At 47.2% G+C, this 16,756-nt stretch overlaps 1 protein-coding gene across 1 annotated transcript in view; it reads left to right on the forward strand.

Annotated features, from left to right (window-relative positions):
- The window catches only part of NT5DC3 (5'-nucleotidase domain containing 3), a gene marked incomplete at its 5' end in the record, with an annotated part of 39,643 nt that overhangs the window by 14,193 nt on the left and 8,694 nt on the right, over positions 1 to 16,756 (forward strand). The window contains 9 exon segments of the mRNA XM_006084068.3: positions 5,819 to 5,893; positions 6,572 to 6,627; positions 10,277 to 10,367; positions 11,308 to 11,445; positions 13,628 to 13,688; positions 14,124 to 14,226; positions 14,360 to 14,461; positions 15,225 to 15,306; positions 16,515 to 16,601. Coding sequence (XP_006084130.2) covers positions 5,819 to 5,893; positions 6,572 to 6,627; positions 10,277 to 10,367; positions 11,308 to 11,445; positions 13,628 to 13,688; positions 14,124 to 14,226; positions 14,360 to 14,461; positions 15,225 to 15,306; positions 16,515 to 16,601 — 795 coding nt within the window.

The raw sequence follows: 16,756 nt of genomic DNA on the forward strand, positions 1-16,756 counted from the left end.
CCCTGCCTCTAATTAGACTCAGAATTTAGGCTCCTTTAAACAGCAAACTGAGACCTCCAAAAGGTGGGTGTACTTACAGGCACCTGGCCCTCAGGAACTCATGGGCGGTGTTAGCTCTGTGATTAGCCAGGAAGGGCACGTGGCCCAGCTGCAGATTCGTAGGAATGGCACATGCGGGCACTCCTGGGTCCTCCGCAGGGTTTTAGTCTTAACTTCCCTCAAAGCTGGAGGGGACATTTCTGTAGCATTTTCAGGGGGAAACCTTGACCTTTCTCTGTCTGCACACACCACCCTGCCCAGGTTGCACCTGAAATTGGAACAAATCCAGGCACTGAAGGAAACCAGACTGGGCCTAAGTAAGATGTTTTTTTTTTTTTTTAAATATATTTTATTGATTTTCCACAGAGAGGAAGGGAGAGAGACAGAGAGTTAGAAACATCGATGAGAGAGAAACATTGATCAGCTGCCTCCTGCACATCTCCCACTGGGGATGTGCCCACAACCCAGGTACACGCCCTTGACCGGAATCGAACCCGGGACCTCTCAGTCCGCAAGCCGACGCTCTATCCACTGAGCCAAACCGGTTTCGGCATAAGTAAGATGTTTTAATGAAAAGCCCAAGTGAAAGTCTTTTATCTTTTATTTTTCTTCCTGCTTTTAGGGATACCAGTAGTCTTCATGACAGGTTGGAGGAGTCATGTTTTTCAGGATGAGGGAAAGTTTCTAACCTGAAGGGTCCAGAAAATCTAGCCATGGGCCATTGGAGAGAATGTGACCTTCCAGCTCATGTGAGCGGCTTTGGCTTCCTTGACTGGATATTGCTGTGACCGGCTATTCCTAGAGATGCTGCCTATGTGTGTGCGTGCGTGTGTGCATGTGTGTGAGACTGCGTGTGTGTGTGGTGTGTGTTTATGTGCATGTGTGTGTGTCTGTGTGCGTGTGTGTGAGACTGCGTGTGTGTGCGGTGTGTGTTTATGTGTCTGTGTGTGTGCGTGTGTGTTAGAAAGGAGCCCATCCTGGGGACACTGGGGACTTGGCTGCTTGTGTGGGGAATTACAGTTTAGGGGCAGGAGTGGAATCATCCCGTCCCACCATTTCATGTTCCATCTGAAGGAAAAGGCCTGGAGAGGTTGTGACTCACCTAGAGTCCTCCGGGAGAGCTGCAGAGGCTAATGGAGTGGGTGGGCCTCAACGCCCAGGCCTCCTGGTTCCCCATCCTGTGAAACAAGTCCGTTTTCTTGAGCACTTGCTATGTGTGGGAGGAGGCTGTCCTGACCCCCCACAGGCATATTTTGACTACGTCCTCTCTGCTTTCCTGTGGGTAAGACTCTTGTTATCCTTACCTTAGAAATGAGAAAAATCGAAGCTTAGAGACAGATGACCTTGCCCAAGGTCACACAGCACACCGTAGGACTAGAATTTGACACCTGGTCCCGCAGCCCAGGGGCCTATATTCTTCATCGACGTTGTCCTGTGGAGGCTCCTTCAGCTGCTTCTGTCAGTTCTCCAGCCATTGACTGTGGTCTATCACAAGTGGCTCCCAGAAACAGCAAAAGTGACAGAGAGGCCCAGGTGTGTGAGCGGCCGAGGGAGCCCAGCTCAGCCTTGTTTCAAAAAGGAGCCGCCAGACTTTGGAGCAGTCCATGTACAGATTTTACACTCTCTCATTCACGCACCTCTCAGCTAAAACAGACAGCACCACCTCGTCACCGCACGTCCTCTTAGCAAACTCACTGTGCCTCTGAGGTGGCAGGTCAGCTGTCACCAGCGTCTACGGGTTGGTTCAGAACTCATGGTGAGGTAGTTGGGCTGGACCTGGCCTGACCTCTGTTGATCTGTGTGAGCCTGGGCAGGCTCATCAGATTATTCAACAGGAAAACGGACATGAGGTGCCCTTCATCCGGGGGAGTAAATAAAATCAGGTCGCAGAAAGCGCCTAGAACAGTGTGGCACATGGCTCAGTAAAAGCCCTCTCCTAGTAACAAGTTAAATACTTCCCTCCTGTCCCTTATTTGTCCCTCCCGAGTTAAAGGAAGACTGCAGCGGTGTAGATTGCTGTTGCCTCTCTTGGGTTTAGCAGGACCATGATGTGTGTGCTGGGTGCTGGGTGTGTGTGTGTATGAACTGTGCACAGTGTTCTGAATTCTTGGGAACGCCCATGAGTGGAACTATCACGTAGTGATTTCTTGGCACGTGTGGTAGGTGTTAGATAAATGAGCCTAAATGTGGTATTTGAGTCAGCGCTTTTTACAGCTTGAATTGAAAACTTGCTGAATGTGGTTCAGCCTGGTGGGACCGGGAAATGTTCTCACGCCAATGTGACTTTGGCCCTGAAAAGTTAGCAGTGCAGCCTTGCAAAGCGGTTTCTTGATCACTGCCTAGTTTTTTTGTGTGTTTTGTTTGAGAGGCAACAAGCATTTATTTGAGAAGAAAGAATTGATTCAGGCAGAAACCCAAATAGTGTTTCTATTGTGATGTGAAGGCAAGGGGATTTGTGAGAAGGGAAGGGAAATAATTACATGAATAGAGAAAAAAAGTTCTATTGGTGATAATAAGCTGTTATTCTTTGTTTTTTTTCTTTAATTTTATTGTTGACTTTATTATAGATGTCCCCATTTTCCCCCCTTAGCCCATCTCCACCCATTCACCCTCCCCCCCTTCCCTCTGGTCATCACCATACTGCTATGTGTGTCTATGGGTTATGCATATATCTTGTTGATGGTTTCTTTTGCTGTGCAGAGCTTTTTGTTGTTATTGTGTTTTAAATATATTTTTATTGATTTCAGAGAGGAAGGGAGAGGGAGAGAGAGATAGAAACATCAATGATGAGAGAGAATCATCTATCAGCTGCCTTCTGCACGTCCCCTACTGGGGATTGAGCCAGCAATCCAGGCATGTGCACTTGACTGGAATCGAACCTGGGACCCTTTAGTCCGCAGTCCGATACTCTATCTACTGAGCCAAAACAGCTAGGGCTGGGATAGTTTTCTTAGTTTCTCTTTCTGATAGTTCATTATTGTATAGAAATGCCACTAATTTCTGAATATTAACTTTGTATCCTGCTACTTTGCCAAATTCATTTATTAGATCTAGTAGCTTTTTGGTGGAGTTTTTAGGGTTTTCTATATACAGTATGTAATCTGAGAATGACAGTTTTACTTCCTCCTCTCCAATTTGGGTGCCTTTTATTTCTTCTTGTCTGATTGCTGTGGCTAAGACTTCCAGTACTATGTTGAATCAGAGTGGTGAAAGTGGGCATCCCTGTCTTCTTCCTGATCTTAAGGGAAATGCTTTTAGTTTTTGCCCATTGAGTTTGATGTTGGCTGTGAGTCTGTCATATATGGCCTTTATTATATTGAGATGTACTTTTTCTTCCCACTTTGCTGAGAGATTTTATCATAAACGGGTGCTGGATTTTATCAAATGCTTTTTCTCTGCACCTGTTTATAAGATGGTGTGTTTTTTAAAAAAATATATATTTTATTGATTTTTTTACAGAGAGGAAGGGAGAGGGATAGAGAATTAGAAACATCGATCAGCTGCCTCCTGCACACCCCCTACTGGGGATGTGCCCACAACCAAGGTACATGCCCTTGACTGGAATCGAACCTGGGACCCTTCAGTCCGCAGGCCGACGCTCTTTCCACTGAGCCAAACCAGTTAGGGCAGATTGTGTGGTTTTTATTCTTCATTTTGTTTATGTGGTGTATCCCATTGATTGATTTGCAGATATTGTACCAACCTTGCATTCCTGGAATAAATTCCACTTGATCATGGTGTATGATCTTTTTAATGTATTGTTTGATCTGGTTTGCTAATGAACAGCATCCCTATGTTTATCAGGGAATATTGTCCTATAATTTTCTTTCCTTGTAGTGTCTTTTTTTTAAATATATTTTATTGATTTTTTACAGAGAGGAAGGGAGAGAGATAGAGAGTTAGAAACATCAATGGGAGAGAGACATCGATCAGCTGCCTCCTGCACATCTCCTACTGGGGATGTGCCCGCAACTCAGGTACATGCCCTTGACCGGAATCGAACCTGGGACCTTTCAGTCCGCAGGCCAACGCTCTATTCACTGAGCCAAACCGGTTTTGGCTCCTTGTAGTGTCTTGATCTGGTTTTGGAATTAGAATATTGTAAAATGAGCGTGGGTGTTTTCCTCCTCCTGGTTTTTTGGGAATAGTTTGGGAAGGATAGGTGTTCGTTCTTTGAATGTTTGGTAAAATTCACCTATGAAGCCCTCTGGTCTAGGACTTTTCTTGGTTGGGAGTTTATTGATTACTGCTTCAATTTCACTAGTTGTATTAAGCTGTTTTTCTTGAGCTATACACAGTACTGATTCTAAAGAATGTCCGTGATTCTGTTGTTGTGGTCAGAAGGTTTGCTTTCCTGTCAGTTGTATACAAGACAGTGTTGGTTTGGCCTGGTCCAAAGGTTATCTTGCCCAAGTCAAATAATCCAAATGTTCAAGGAGCAAGACATGCAAGGCAGTTCCTCTGGGATGGTGGCTCCAACTGCATTAGAAATGGCTCTGTTTATGCCATTTTTCACAAGTTCCGTGTAGTTGAAGAAATGTTTGTGCCAGGCAGGCGTGTCAGTGGCACTCAGTCCGCCAGAGCTCTGCTTTTTTTTAGAGACATTTTGGCTCCAGAATGACGTGTCTATGGATCATTTTCTCCTCCAGGATTCTGGAAATTTTAATGCCTGTACTTGGTGTAATGAACCCACATTTCTGCCGAGGGAGAGGGACTGTTTGTAGTCTTTGTTGCCCTAGGGCATTGTGGGAACTGTAGTCTGGAGGTGTTCCCTGTGGCCACAAGCATTCTTAAAACTGCAGGAATTAGGCGCCTGGGTTTTTACTTAAGCAGTTTACATAGGGATTGGAAGATCCTGGTGACACAGCCGCTCTAGACTCAAGAATACCGATTCTATCCTGCAGGTCTGTGCTCTGAGGGAGGAGAGTGTGGGGGGAGCAGAGGCCGAGCCTGACTCCCCGCCCACCACACCCCAGCTGTGTGGCCCAGGCCAGGTGGTTTCATCTGGTGCCTCTGATGTCCCATCTGTGAGATGGGAATGGCAGGGCCTGCGGTGCTCGGTACATTGGTGCTGTCAGTGGGGTAGCTGGTGTTCCAGTTCTGAGACTGGGCAGGAGGGAAAGACTTAGATGAGGAGGGAGCTGGGAGGAATAGTTTAATATCCAGGAAATACCAGGGGGACCTGAGCTACCTCCAAAGCCACATTTGTTCTGAGTCAGAGCATTGGAGTGGTAACTGGCTGAGAAGGGCCCCTCTGAGCCTGAGCGGGGAGGACGCTGCACTGACACTGCGGTCCCTCCAGCCCATGGAAGGCGAGCAAGTGAGTGACCTGCTGACCAGATGAGAGATGCAGTGGAAGCTACGTGGAGGGGTCCTTCTGAAAAGTTTTCAGCTGGGGTTGCTTCACAAAACCTGGTAACGGGCCATCCGAGGGCTGTGACATGGAGGTGCTCCAATCTGAGCAGAATGGATGGTTGACAGTGTGTTAAGGGAGGTAGAAGCAGGGGTCCAGGGGCCTGGGAGTCTAGGGGCAGAGGGAAGGAGGGCAGGGGCAGTAAAGACGAGAGAAGTTGGAGGGATGAGACTGCCTGTGGAGGGCTCTGGGGTCGGAAGTGCTGCCTCCAGAAGCAGAGGGGTGTGTGCGATTCGTCCCCTCTGATCCTACCTTTCCACCAGAGTGCGTCAGCCACCTCGGCCTTCGTACAAGGACCAAAATGGACACTACCTTGAACCCACTAGTGCCTTGTTAGCTAAAACTGGTTTCTTTCTTTTTTCTTAGTATCCTGCGGAAATCAGGAAGTATGAATATGACCCAAATTTTGCAATTCGTGGACTTCATTATGATGTGCAGCGGGTAGGTTTAATCCTCATGTTTTTCTCGTTTAACGTTGTTTGGATACAATGTACTCCTGGTGCTTTTCTTTGCTCAACACATACATTGATTTTAAATTCATGTTCTTCGGGGCCACAGAATTGAATTCTTCAAAACATCTTTGGATAAAGGCTTTTTCAAGAGACCATGTATTAGAAAAGCATGAATGCATTCAGCAATTTGGGACATACCGTTTATTTCCAGTAGTCCTTGCTGCGAGGAGGAGCCAGTTGTCATACCTTTCTTTGCAGATAGGCCATGTCTTTCTTTCTTTTTAATAATACTTTTTTATTTATTTCAGAGAGGAAGGGAGAGGGAGAGATAGAAGCATCAATGATGAGAGAGAATCATTGATTGGCTGCCTCCTGCACACCTCCTACTGGGGATCGAGCCCACAACCCAGGCATGTGCCCTGACCAGGAATCAAAACTTGACCTCCTGGTTCATAGGTCGACGTTCAACCACTGAGCCACACCAGCTGGGCTAGGCCATTTCTTTAATGAGTGTCACACTGCTTTAATCAGTAAGCAACGCTTTCAGAAACATACAGCTGCTTCCTTGTAACAACTTAACTGTCGATAGAATTTATAACGACACCCGGAGTTCTCATTCAGTGTGCAAACTGTTGTGCATTATTTACCTGTGTTTATGTTTTTGAAGGCAGTCTTGATGAAGATTGATGCTTTTCATTACATCCAGCTGGGGACTGTCTACAGGTAAGAGTAAGCTCCCTGGCTCCGACACTCATCATCCCTTCTCTTCTGGGCCCTGAGTTTTCTGCAGAGGAGTCCATCCTGGACATCGTCGCTCAACTGATGCACCTAAAGCACTTTCCTCAGCCACCCCTCCTCTCTTCTAAAATCCGGGAGGCCTCCCACACCTCTTAGGTTTTCTATCACCTCTAAACCCTTAGCTTCCCCTTTTTGCACGCACACTTCTTAACTTACTGGCTTGGTTAAGACTCTTATTGCAAGTGACTGGAACCCAACTCAAACTGGCTTAGACGAAAACACAGCACAGCACTGGCTCACTGATTGAGAGGCCAGTTGCAGGTGTGGCTGGTTCCAGGGCCCAAATTGATGATGTCAGAACTCTTGCTCTCTGGGTAAGTTCTCTCTGGGCAGGCCCTCCGTGTGGGGACCCCTGGCATTACCAGGCTTCCATCCCCCCAGCTCGAGAGAAGGACAATTTCTCTTCCCTACAGTTTCAATCAGTCTTAGAGGGAGCGGATGCTGGGCAGGGACAAACAACACGTGTATTCCTCTCCTCTGAGTTCTCTTCTCTCCCTGCAACATCTCTTCATGCTGGCGGCCATCCTACCAGGATAGTTTTCCTTCCTTTTCTGCTCCTTAAAATCCCAGCCCTCCTCCAGACCTCTCCTCACCCCTCAGTCTTTTTCTTTGCTCTTGGCTTCTAATAGTCTTGTTTCTTCTGTAGATAAATAAGCCATTGTGTTAAGGTGTATAGGCGGAGCCAGGAAGGAGGAGCCAGCTGAGGCGTTTATAGGGGCAGGAGTCTACCTTTAGATCCTGGGAAGGTCTCTGCGGCCTTAGTGCTGAGAGGGGTGTGGCTGAACCAGCAGGGGCCCATGTGTGGGCTCTGGAGTCACGCTTCCTGAGTGGAAACTCAGACCCTACCACTTAGGTGTGTGGCTTTGAGCAAGCTCTCGACTGTCTCAAAGCCTGCCAATCAGTGATTCTCTCTCATCATTGATGCTTCTATCTCTCCCTCTCCCTTCCTCTCAGACCCCAACACTTAGGGGGGGGGGCATCAAGTGTGCACACAGTCAAGCAAGCTCTTGACTGTCTCAAAGCCTTGGTTTGCTCCTCTGTCAAATGGGCATGGCCCCCAGTGCCCTCCTTAGGGGCAGCTTGTCATGCAGACTAAAGCATGCTTGAATGGTGCCCAAAGCACTCTAGGCACAGACACCACTTCTCTTCCCTTTCCCCTCAGAAGGGGTCGTGAATGAGTGAGTGGCTGGGAAGAATGCTTCCGCCTCAGCCTCACTCATTTCCGAGGCCTGAGGCCAGAGACCTGCCGAGGGGACCCAGTTGCTGCATCATGTTGAATTTTATGTTGTGGGCTGTGGGAGTGAGTGCCGCTGGGCAGGGGAGGCGGCACACTGCTCTCCACTGCAGTCCAATTTTGCACCCAAGGTTTCACTTCTTAACTGGAACCTTTGTGAAAAGCTAGGGTTGTTTCCATCACAGACCCTTATCATGTACCAATTACTGTCCATATACAGTAACTCGTTTAGTCTTCTCAGTAACACTAGATGGCGAACCTATGACACGTGTGTCAGGTGACACGCGAACTCATTTTTTTGGTTGATTTTTCTTTGTTAAATGGCATTTAAATATATAAAATAAATATCAAAAATATACACCTTTGTTTTACTATGGTTGCAAATATCAAAAAATTTCTATATGTGACACGGCACCAGAGTTAAGTTAGGGTTTTTCAAAATGCTGACACGCCGAGCTCAAAAGGTTCGCCATCACTGCTCTAGGAGGTAGGTACTATTACTGTTTCAGTTTTAGAATGACACTGAGACCCACAGAGTTAAATTCCTTGTCTAGGTAATAAATACCCCTAGTAATTAAGGGAGGAGGGATTTGAACCCCAGGCAGACTGGTTCGGATCTGTGCTCCTAACCCTTGTATTTCTCAGAACCACATGGGTGTGTAAAGTAGTTTTCAGTGCTGGTTTACACACCCTGGAGCAGGCTGATTCCTCGGCTGCTTTCGAGCTGGCATTTGGTTACCTGGGCCTTAAGGATGCAGCTGTGTGCCCAGGTTCCCGTGTCCGTGCTCAGAGGCAGCAGTGGCTTCCGAAGGACGGGGTCGGGCCCAGCGTGGAGGCTGAGAACCCACCCGGCAGAATTCTTTTATTTTTTGTATTTTCTTTCCAATTGTTCAAGCCGTACAGGTGTGCACACTTGACTGCTGCTACCTTAGCAAGCGCTGTTTTCCAAGGTCACTGTCTGGAGTGACCTGGCTTCGTACCAGCGTCTTATCTGATTTCTGGGGCGGAGATAAACGGAAGTACATTGCCTCTTTTGTTTTCAAAGCTAGTACTGTAACAAGTTAATTAAGGTCAGAGGCAAACTATTAATGAATCCACTCGGATATTTTTAGAAGTCATACGGGGGTGGAGAATGGAGGAAAGAGGCTGAAATTAAACTTTCTTTAAAGTAATAATATAGCAAACGTAAATTATTTTTGTATGTATTTTAATATTGGCCAAGTGACTCGGCATTTTAAGCAACCTGTTTGTATCAGTAACTAAAATCCTTATTGAATCACATATTACCCTGTTGCAGCGCAGTGTGGTGCTCCCACCACTCATTCTGTGGTCCCTCCTCACGGTGTCTGCTTCTCAAGCACCTTCTCTTGGAAGAAGGGGGTAGAGGAGCTGACATTTCCCCCAGTTACTCTCTAGAGTGGGACATTCCAGGTGAGGAAACTTGAGGCCACCGAGCCCTGGGCGCAGGCATCTGCTCCCAGCGGCTGGCAGAGGCAGGGCTGAAATCCAGCCGCTCTGACTCCAGAACTTATTTTTTCCTGCGTGTGGAGGAGCCGGATTCATTTGCAGATCCCCCCGCAGCTCCGGAGGCAGGCAGGTGGTGGGTGTTACCTTGGCGTGTCCAGATGCGGAAACGCCTTCACTGTCACGTAGCATTTGGGTCACCCCTCCTGGAGGTGGTGCCCAGGCGCCTGCCTTGTGTCACGGGGTTTAGTCCCCCGAGCCTCGTGCATGCGTTTTTCCATCTCGGCACTGACCTTAGGGTAGAGTCTCAGAGGGCACAGGGATGATGGAGACAAAGCCAGCCTTTCTCTCCCGGATGCATTAAAAACATTTAAAAAATAAAGGAAAACTCACCTCAAAGTAAGGCATTAGAATGCCTTGGACCTTGTTGAGGGAGGCAGTGTGGCGGAGAGGTTGAAGACCCACAAAGCCCTTGGACCCAGCCCTGACCCACCTCTTCCTACTTTACTGACCGGGGGGAAGGTACATGAACTCTCTGTGCCTCAGTTGCCTCTGGGGGCAAAAGGGAGGCATGACAGTGCCTTTCGCCTGGGATTGCAGAGAACTAAGTGAGGGACTGTGTGGAACTCAGGTCTGGCATATAGTAGGTGCCATGTAATCTGAGCTCTTATCTTTCTGCTCTTCTTACCTGTAGCGTGGCAGCAGGAGTAACAGTAGCAGCACTTTGCCTGTCATTCGCAGCAGTTACTAGTGGCACATTGTGCCTCCTTGTGACGCCTCACACCTTGCTTGAAAACCCCCAGCACTTGCCAGGGCTGTGACAGTCCTTGCTCTCGCTGGCCAAGCTCTTGAACTGCGCTGCCTGTCTTTCCCCAGAGGCCTCAGCGTGGTCCCTGATGAAGAAGTCATTGAAATGTACGAGGGGTCCCACGTGCCTCTGGAACAGATGAGCGACTTTTATGGCAAGGTAATGAGAAAGGCTGTATTTAGGTAAAGCAGCCTGTCTTTTTCCTCCTCAAAACATGGCCTGGGACATGGAGGAGCATGGATCCCTAGGCTCTGGGACTGCTCATAGGGAACTGACGAGGAACGTTGGGATTGTGTTTTGAGAGACCCAAGGTTTGAGAGAGATTAGTATGGAACAGGCTCCGTAGGTTCTTTCGTGATTCTCCTTTCTCACGCCTTTCCTCCTTACGAAGGCTCCTTACGCCTTCCTGGTACCTGCCCCTGTTTGCCACCCCCCCCCGCCAGGTGTCCCCACGTTCTGGATGAAGTCCTTGGGGGCTGTCGCCTCCCCTGAGACTGAGGGCAGCAGGTTACCCTGTGCCTGAAGGGAAACCTCTGTTTTTCTAACTTTTGTGGTTCTCCTTGCCCCCTGCATTTTTGCTTCTTACTAGATGCGTTACTTGCATTGTCCAAGTGCAATGGCAGATGTCCCACCAGCTGGTAAACTGTTAAAAAAGTTGGCAGCCATTCAGAGAAAGGCTCTTTTTCAAGCTCACACATAGGCTTGGGAGGTGCTCAGACTCGGGAGAGTCAAGTGGCTTTTTCTGCCTTTCCAAGGGTGTACCCTCCCTGCTCTCCTCGGAGCTCGATGGGACTGTGAGCTGGGAGTTGGACACAGCACAGAGGGGAGTGAAAGGGGAGGGCGGTTAGACTTTTGGGGAATTTCCTTGCATGTGCCACTTATGCTCAGAGTGAGACGTCAGCTCTGCCTGGCTGAGAGGAACAAGGTGAGCTTTTTTTAGTCTGTATTGTTAGAGTTTTGCTTTCCTCGTGGAAAGGGATCAGGTTGACCAGCTCCCCGCCTCCCCCCCTCCCCCTCCCCAGCCCCCGCCCTCTTGAAAGACCGAGTCTGGCCCTGCTGGGTGTGGGCCTCAGATTCTCACTGCGCTCCCTGCCCGCAGAGCTCCCACGGGAACACCATGAAGCAGTTCATGGACATCTTCTCCCTGCCCGAGATGAGCCTGCTGTCCTGCGTGAACGAATACTTTCTGAAGAACAACATCGACTATGAGCCTGTCCACCTGTACAAAGACGTCAAGGTTGTGTGGGCGGGGGGAGGTCCCGGGTTCCCACCCCTGGCGCTTTTCCACGGAACTAGCAGAATCCTGAGGCTCCTGCGTAGGTTAGGTGCCTGACATAGCCTTTGCCTGGGAACGCTTGTATTTGTGGTTTGTCCCTGAAAATTGTAAGATGTTTCGTTAGGAGAACTGGAAATCGGTCAAATTTGTTGTTAAAAGAAGAGGGCGCTCATATTGTTACCTGGATTTCTTAATTCTTTCTGAGGCCAGAGGGGTGAGTGGTGACTGAGGTCTAGCTGTACCCGGCTCATCCCTGAGCCTGGCCAGCGGCTGGGTGGCTCTACACAAAGACGGGCATTTGAGTCTCAGGCTGTGGCCCAGGGACGCAGCTGCCCACAGGAGGCGCCATTGTCTCTGGCACACAGAGGTGCCATGCAGGCTCCTGGAGGCCCTGCAGCAGCTGTGGAAATCTATTTGGCAGGGGAGAAAGATCAACATAAATATTTTATGCATATACACACCTCATTTATATAACTCTGTATTTATATGTTTTAATTCATAGTCACATTTTAATATTCTTTAAACTGAACTTTTTTCAGTACTTAAAAATGTTTATGTTATTTAATACGGTTTTCTTATATATTTCTAAGCATGTGATAGAAATATATTTATATGAAATACTAGAGGCCCGATGCACAAAATTTGTGCAAGAGTAGGCCTTGCTTCCCCCGGCTGCTGGCACTGGCTTTCCTCTGGCACCTGGGACCTGGGCTTCCCTTGCAGTTCCAGGTTTGTCTGGAAGGTCGTCCAGAAGGATGCCTGGTCTAATTAGCATGTTATGCTTTTATTATTATAGATAATTTGTATATACTACATATTTATTGAAATATATGTATTTTTAAAAGATCCGTATTCATTCCTACAGTATTTTTTATTATATGTTTATGACTAATTTAAAATTTTGACTGCCCTGAATCATGGGTTTTAGGCAGATAAAAGATGAATTATAGTTTGTCAATATCAATCTGGTGTTCTGTGAACTGAATTTAAATAGTTTCTAATTTCCTTTTCGTGCACACAAATACTTCATTTGTAAGACTCTTTAAGAATCACTTGTAGTTATATAACCCCTTGCACTCGTGAGGAGAGATGTTTATTTAAAAGTTCAGTTTTTACTATTAGTGTGACAACCACCAACAGTGAACACATATGCCGAGTTTTCTGTGTTCTGGGCACTGTTCTTCTTAGTGCTTTATGCATATTAACTAATTAAACCCTCAGAATAATGCCTTGAAGTAGAAACTGTTATTGTCACCCTCATTTTGTAGATAAATTGAGGCACAGAGAGGTTGAGTCACTTACCCATGGTCACACAGCTAGTAAATAGTAGAGTCTAGATTTTAAGCCAGGAAGTTTGGTTCTGGCTTGCTCTTAGCCATTGCCTTCTGCCGATGTGATGTCGAAATAAGGCTGTACTGGAAGGGGATCGAGGTTGAATTTACAGCCCAGAGTGCTCATGCTGGACAGAAATCTGCGATTTTCTAGTCTGTCCACAGTCCAGTCCCCTGTCACCGGCTCTGGAAGTTTCCAGGTGCCACCTGTGTAGAGGACCTTCTCGGTGCCACCGGAGAGTGGGGCTGTGCTCTGACACCTGCCAGGCATCAGGGTGCCCCACTCCTGGGCCTGCCAAAGGGTTAGCTGCTTCCTCCTCCTCGTGTCCGAGGGCTGGACCACATCTCTGCCCGAGTCAGCATCCCACTGGCAGCTCTCCCCCATTGGTAGCACTGAAGAGAGGCAGGTCCATTCTCTTGTTGTCTCTGCCTCTTTCCGAGATGACTGACCCTGCTGTTGGGGGCTAGGGGAGGGTGAAAGAACAATAATGCCCTTTGCCCGGATGGCCTGGAATCGTTTGTTCACGATCCTGCATATAAATGATGGTTTATCATGTGAGGCCTTTTTTTTTTCTCCAGAATTATCCACACAAATTATCTGCTCCCAGCGACCCTCTTGCAAATTGCATTGAGAACTGCCACTATCACCATGGAAACTTACGTTTTCCCCACAGGGGCCACCTCTGACAAATGGGCCAGGATTTAGATTTCATTTAGTGCTTGGATTGCAGGCTCCTCACGGCAGAGTGCCATTTCACTTGTATTGCTACTCAGGCCAGTACGCTCACGATTAAAAACATATCTTTTGACAGGATGCAATTCGAGACGTGCACATCAAAGGAATCATGTACGGAGCCGTCGAAGCAGACATTGGTACGTGTTTGGCATTGCCACGAAGTCGTTCCAGGCCGCCCCTCCCCCATGGCCCGCTGCAGGCATCATACTTTCACTGCAGGTGCTGAGCAGACTGTAGCGCCTTTCTGAGTGCCGGGCAAGGGTCCTGCATCCCCGCCTCTCAGCCGTCTCCCTCCCCTTTGCCTAACAACTTGACATAATCCTGACTCAGAAGGAGAGGCGCTGGCAGCTGCAGCCCCTTCGTTTTTTCCCCTTAGACCGAGGAGGCGGGGGTCTTGGCTACTGATGCACCGGACACTGATAGACCACCCTGACCCGGGCTCCCTTAAGACCGCTTTCTCTTCCCCCACGTGCCCTGGACAGCGCTGGGCCCGCAGGCCCCATTCAGCAAGCACTGGCAGACTGAGTGGGCCTCGCGCTGAATCTGTGTGTGCGTTTTTCTCTTGCTCTTAGATAAGTACATCTGCTACGCTGAGCAGACCCGCGCGGTGCTGGCCAAACTGGCTGATCACGGCAAGAAGATGTTCCTCATCACCAACAGCCCCAGCAGCTTTGTGTAAGTCCCGAGTTTCCTGGCTGGCTTCCGGCTCACTTCTTGGATTGCATGTCACAGTGGAAATTTGCAAGAAAAATTGCAAAAACAGTTAACCCCTTCAGTGCTAGACTAACCTGGCCGGCGTGTTGTTTAGGGACAAAGGCATGAGCTATATCGTTGGAAAGGACTGGCGGGACCTGTTTGACGTGGTCATCGTTCAGGCCGAGAAGCCGAGCTTCTTCAATGATAAGCGGAGGTGAGTGCCTGCCTCTCCAGGGGACTAGGTTTTCCTCGTTTGCTGCTGTGAATGCTTACGATGGAGCGTGTCTTGGTGAAATCCGGTTGGAAATCACAAGCATCTGCCATCAACACCTTTGATTTTAAAGTCGTCTAGCAAGTGCTTGTGAGGAGAGTGAGATTTGTGCATAGCAGACACCTTACACACATCAAAATGGATCTCACTTCAACTCGGGCTGCTTCAGTCCTCTTGGTCAGGCTTTCAGAAATTGATTGACAACAATGAAAAACGCAAACTTACTCTCACAGAGTATATTAGATCTCTCGATGCAGATGCATTGTAAAGTATAACAAAACAGCGGCGACAAACCACCTGGTGGGTAGCTCTTTTGAGCTGCAAATGGTACCTTTAAAATTGCAGCTGGATTTTGCAAAACTCTCTGCAACACAGGTTTTGCATCAGGTGGAGTAAATGTCTACCAAGACTTATAGAGTGTCTTTCTGCCCCAGTAGCCTTGGGAAACAGGAGCCATTGTATAGCTGACCCTGGGGTTCTTTCTCTACTACAAGTCCTTGGACCCAGGGATGGGGTGTGGGCGGTGGGGGTGGAGCCACAGTTTGGGAGACCTTGCCCTGGGAAGGGGAATGCCGGAGTTGTTTTCAGGGATTTCTCAGGTTCGGGCAGCCCCTTTCTGTTCCCAGTGGGTAACCACGTGGTGTTTCACACAGCAGGCGGCCTGCACAACCACCACCCTCATAACGACTCCCGTTTCTGTTCTTAGACCTTTCCGAAAGGTGAATGAGAAAGGTGTCTTACTCTGGGATAAAATCTACAAGTTGCAGAAGGGCCAGATTTACAAGCAGGTACCTCATGACCAGTTTATCCCTTTGGCTGCTTTGCTGCGCGTGGTCAGTAATGATGACAGTTCACGAGGCTCACTCGGGGCTGGCAGTGCTCAGTGGTCTCCCCGGTGGACTGTTTATGACTTGGTGGCAGAATTTAAGCTTAAGTCAGTATCTGCATCAACTCAGAATTGAACAGTTTTTTTAAAAATATATTTTATTGATTTTTTTACAGAGAGGAAGGGAGAGGGAGAGGGATAGCGAGTTAGAAACATCGATGAGAGAGAAACATCAATTCAGCTGCCTCCTGCATGCCCTCCACTGAGGATGTGCCCGCAACCCAGGTACATGCCCTTGACCGGAATCGAACCTGGGACCCTTGAGTCTGCAGGCCGATGCTCTATCTGCTGAGCCAAACCAGCTAGGGCTGAACAGTTTCTTAAAACGAAATGGAAAGCATTACTTTTCATAGTAAATAACAATTAAGATATCGGTAGCAAAGCTTGGAAATGTCTCCATAAGAAGCATTTAATTACATGGCACATTATTTGCCAAAATTAGTAATTATTTCGTGACAAGCTATGTCTTAATCTACAGTTTTAATATATTTTGATATTATATAAGGCTTGCAAATATTTGAATAAATGATTGACTTGCTGACTATTATTGTGTTACTGAAGTAAGTTTTTTTTTTTAATGTATTGATACATTCCTGGTGGGTTTAGAACAACCTTGGCATTAAGTATATGTAGTAGGCCTTGAAAACTTAGCTTTGAAAAGCCATTCCACTTCTAGGAAGTTAGCCCAAGAAAATGATTAAGATGTAGCTAAAACCCTACTATAAGAATGAAATTACTTACAAAATAGATAACAAAGTAAATGATAACAGGGAATTTGTAAAATGGATTATAGTACTTCTCAGGAATGGAATTACATGGCAGGTTAATATTTTACCTGGGAATACAGCCATAGCCTGCTAAGTGTGAACAGATTGTCACAAAGAGGCATATACAATATGAACCCTTTTTGAAAAGTACATCTGACTTAGAAGAAAGGCCTGAAAGGTTTCACACTAAGATGTTTTTGTCTTTATATTTTGTTATTTAAAATAAGTTATAAAAGCAAAATAATTTTTTTGAAGTTTAAAAAAAATAGGTATTTTGGGCCATGGGTTATATAAGAGCTTCTATCTGTCACAGGAGATAATATCTGTATTTTCCTTATTGCAGGGCAATTTATATGAGTTTTTGAAGCTTACTGGATGGAGAGGATCCAAAGTGTTATATTTTGGTGACCATATATACAGTGACCTGGCGGTGAGAGAAGCCTTTTTTTTCTATTTCTTCATTGGGGGACAGACATGTTAGTCCCACTTACTAAGGAATTTCTCTTTTGGTTAAGACCATTTTTATGCTTTCATAAAGCAAGGAGTAGGTCACATTTTTAATGCCTTATATTTTATAGAACAGGA

This window comes from Myotis lucifugus, unplaced genomic scaffold (genome assembly GCF_000147115.1).
Source record: "Myotis lucifugus unplaced genomic scaffold, Myoluc2.0 scaffold_10, whole genome shotgun sequence".
Taxonomy (NCBI): domain Eukaryota; kingdom Metazoa; phylum Chordata; class Mammalia; order Chiroptera; family Vespertilionidae; genus Myotis; species Myotis lucifugus.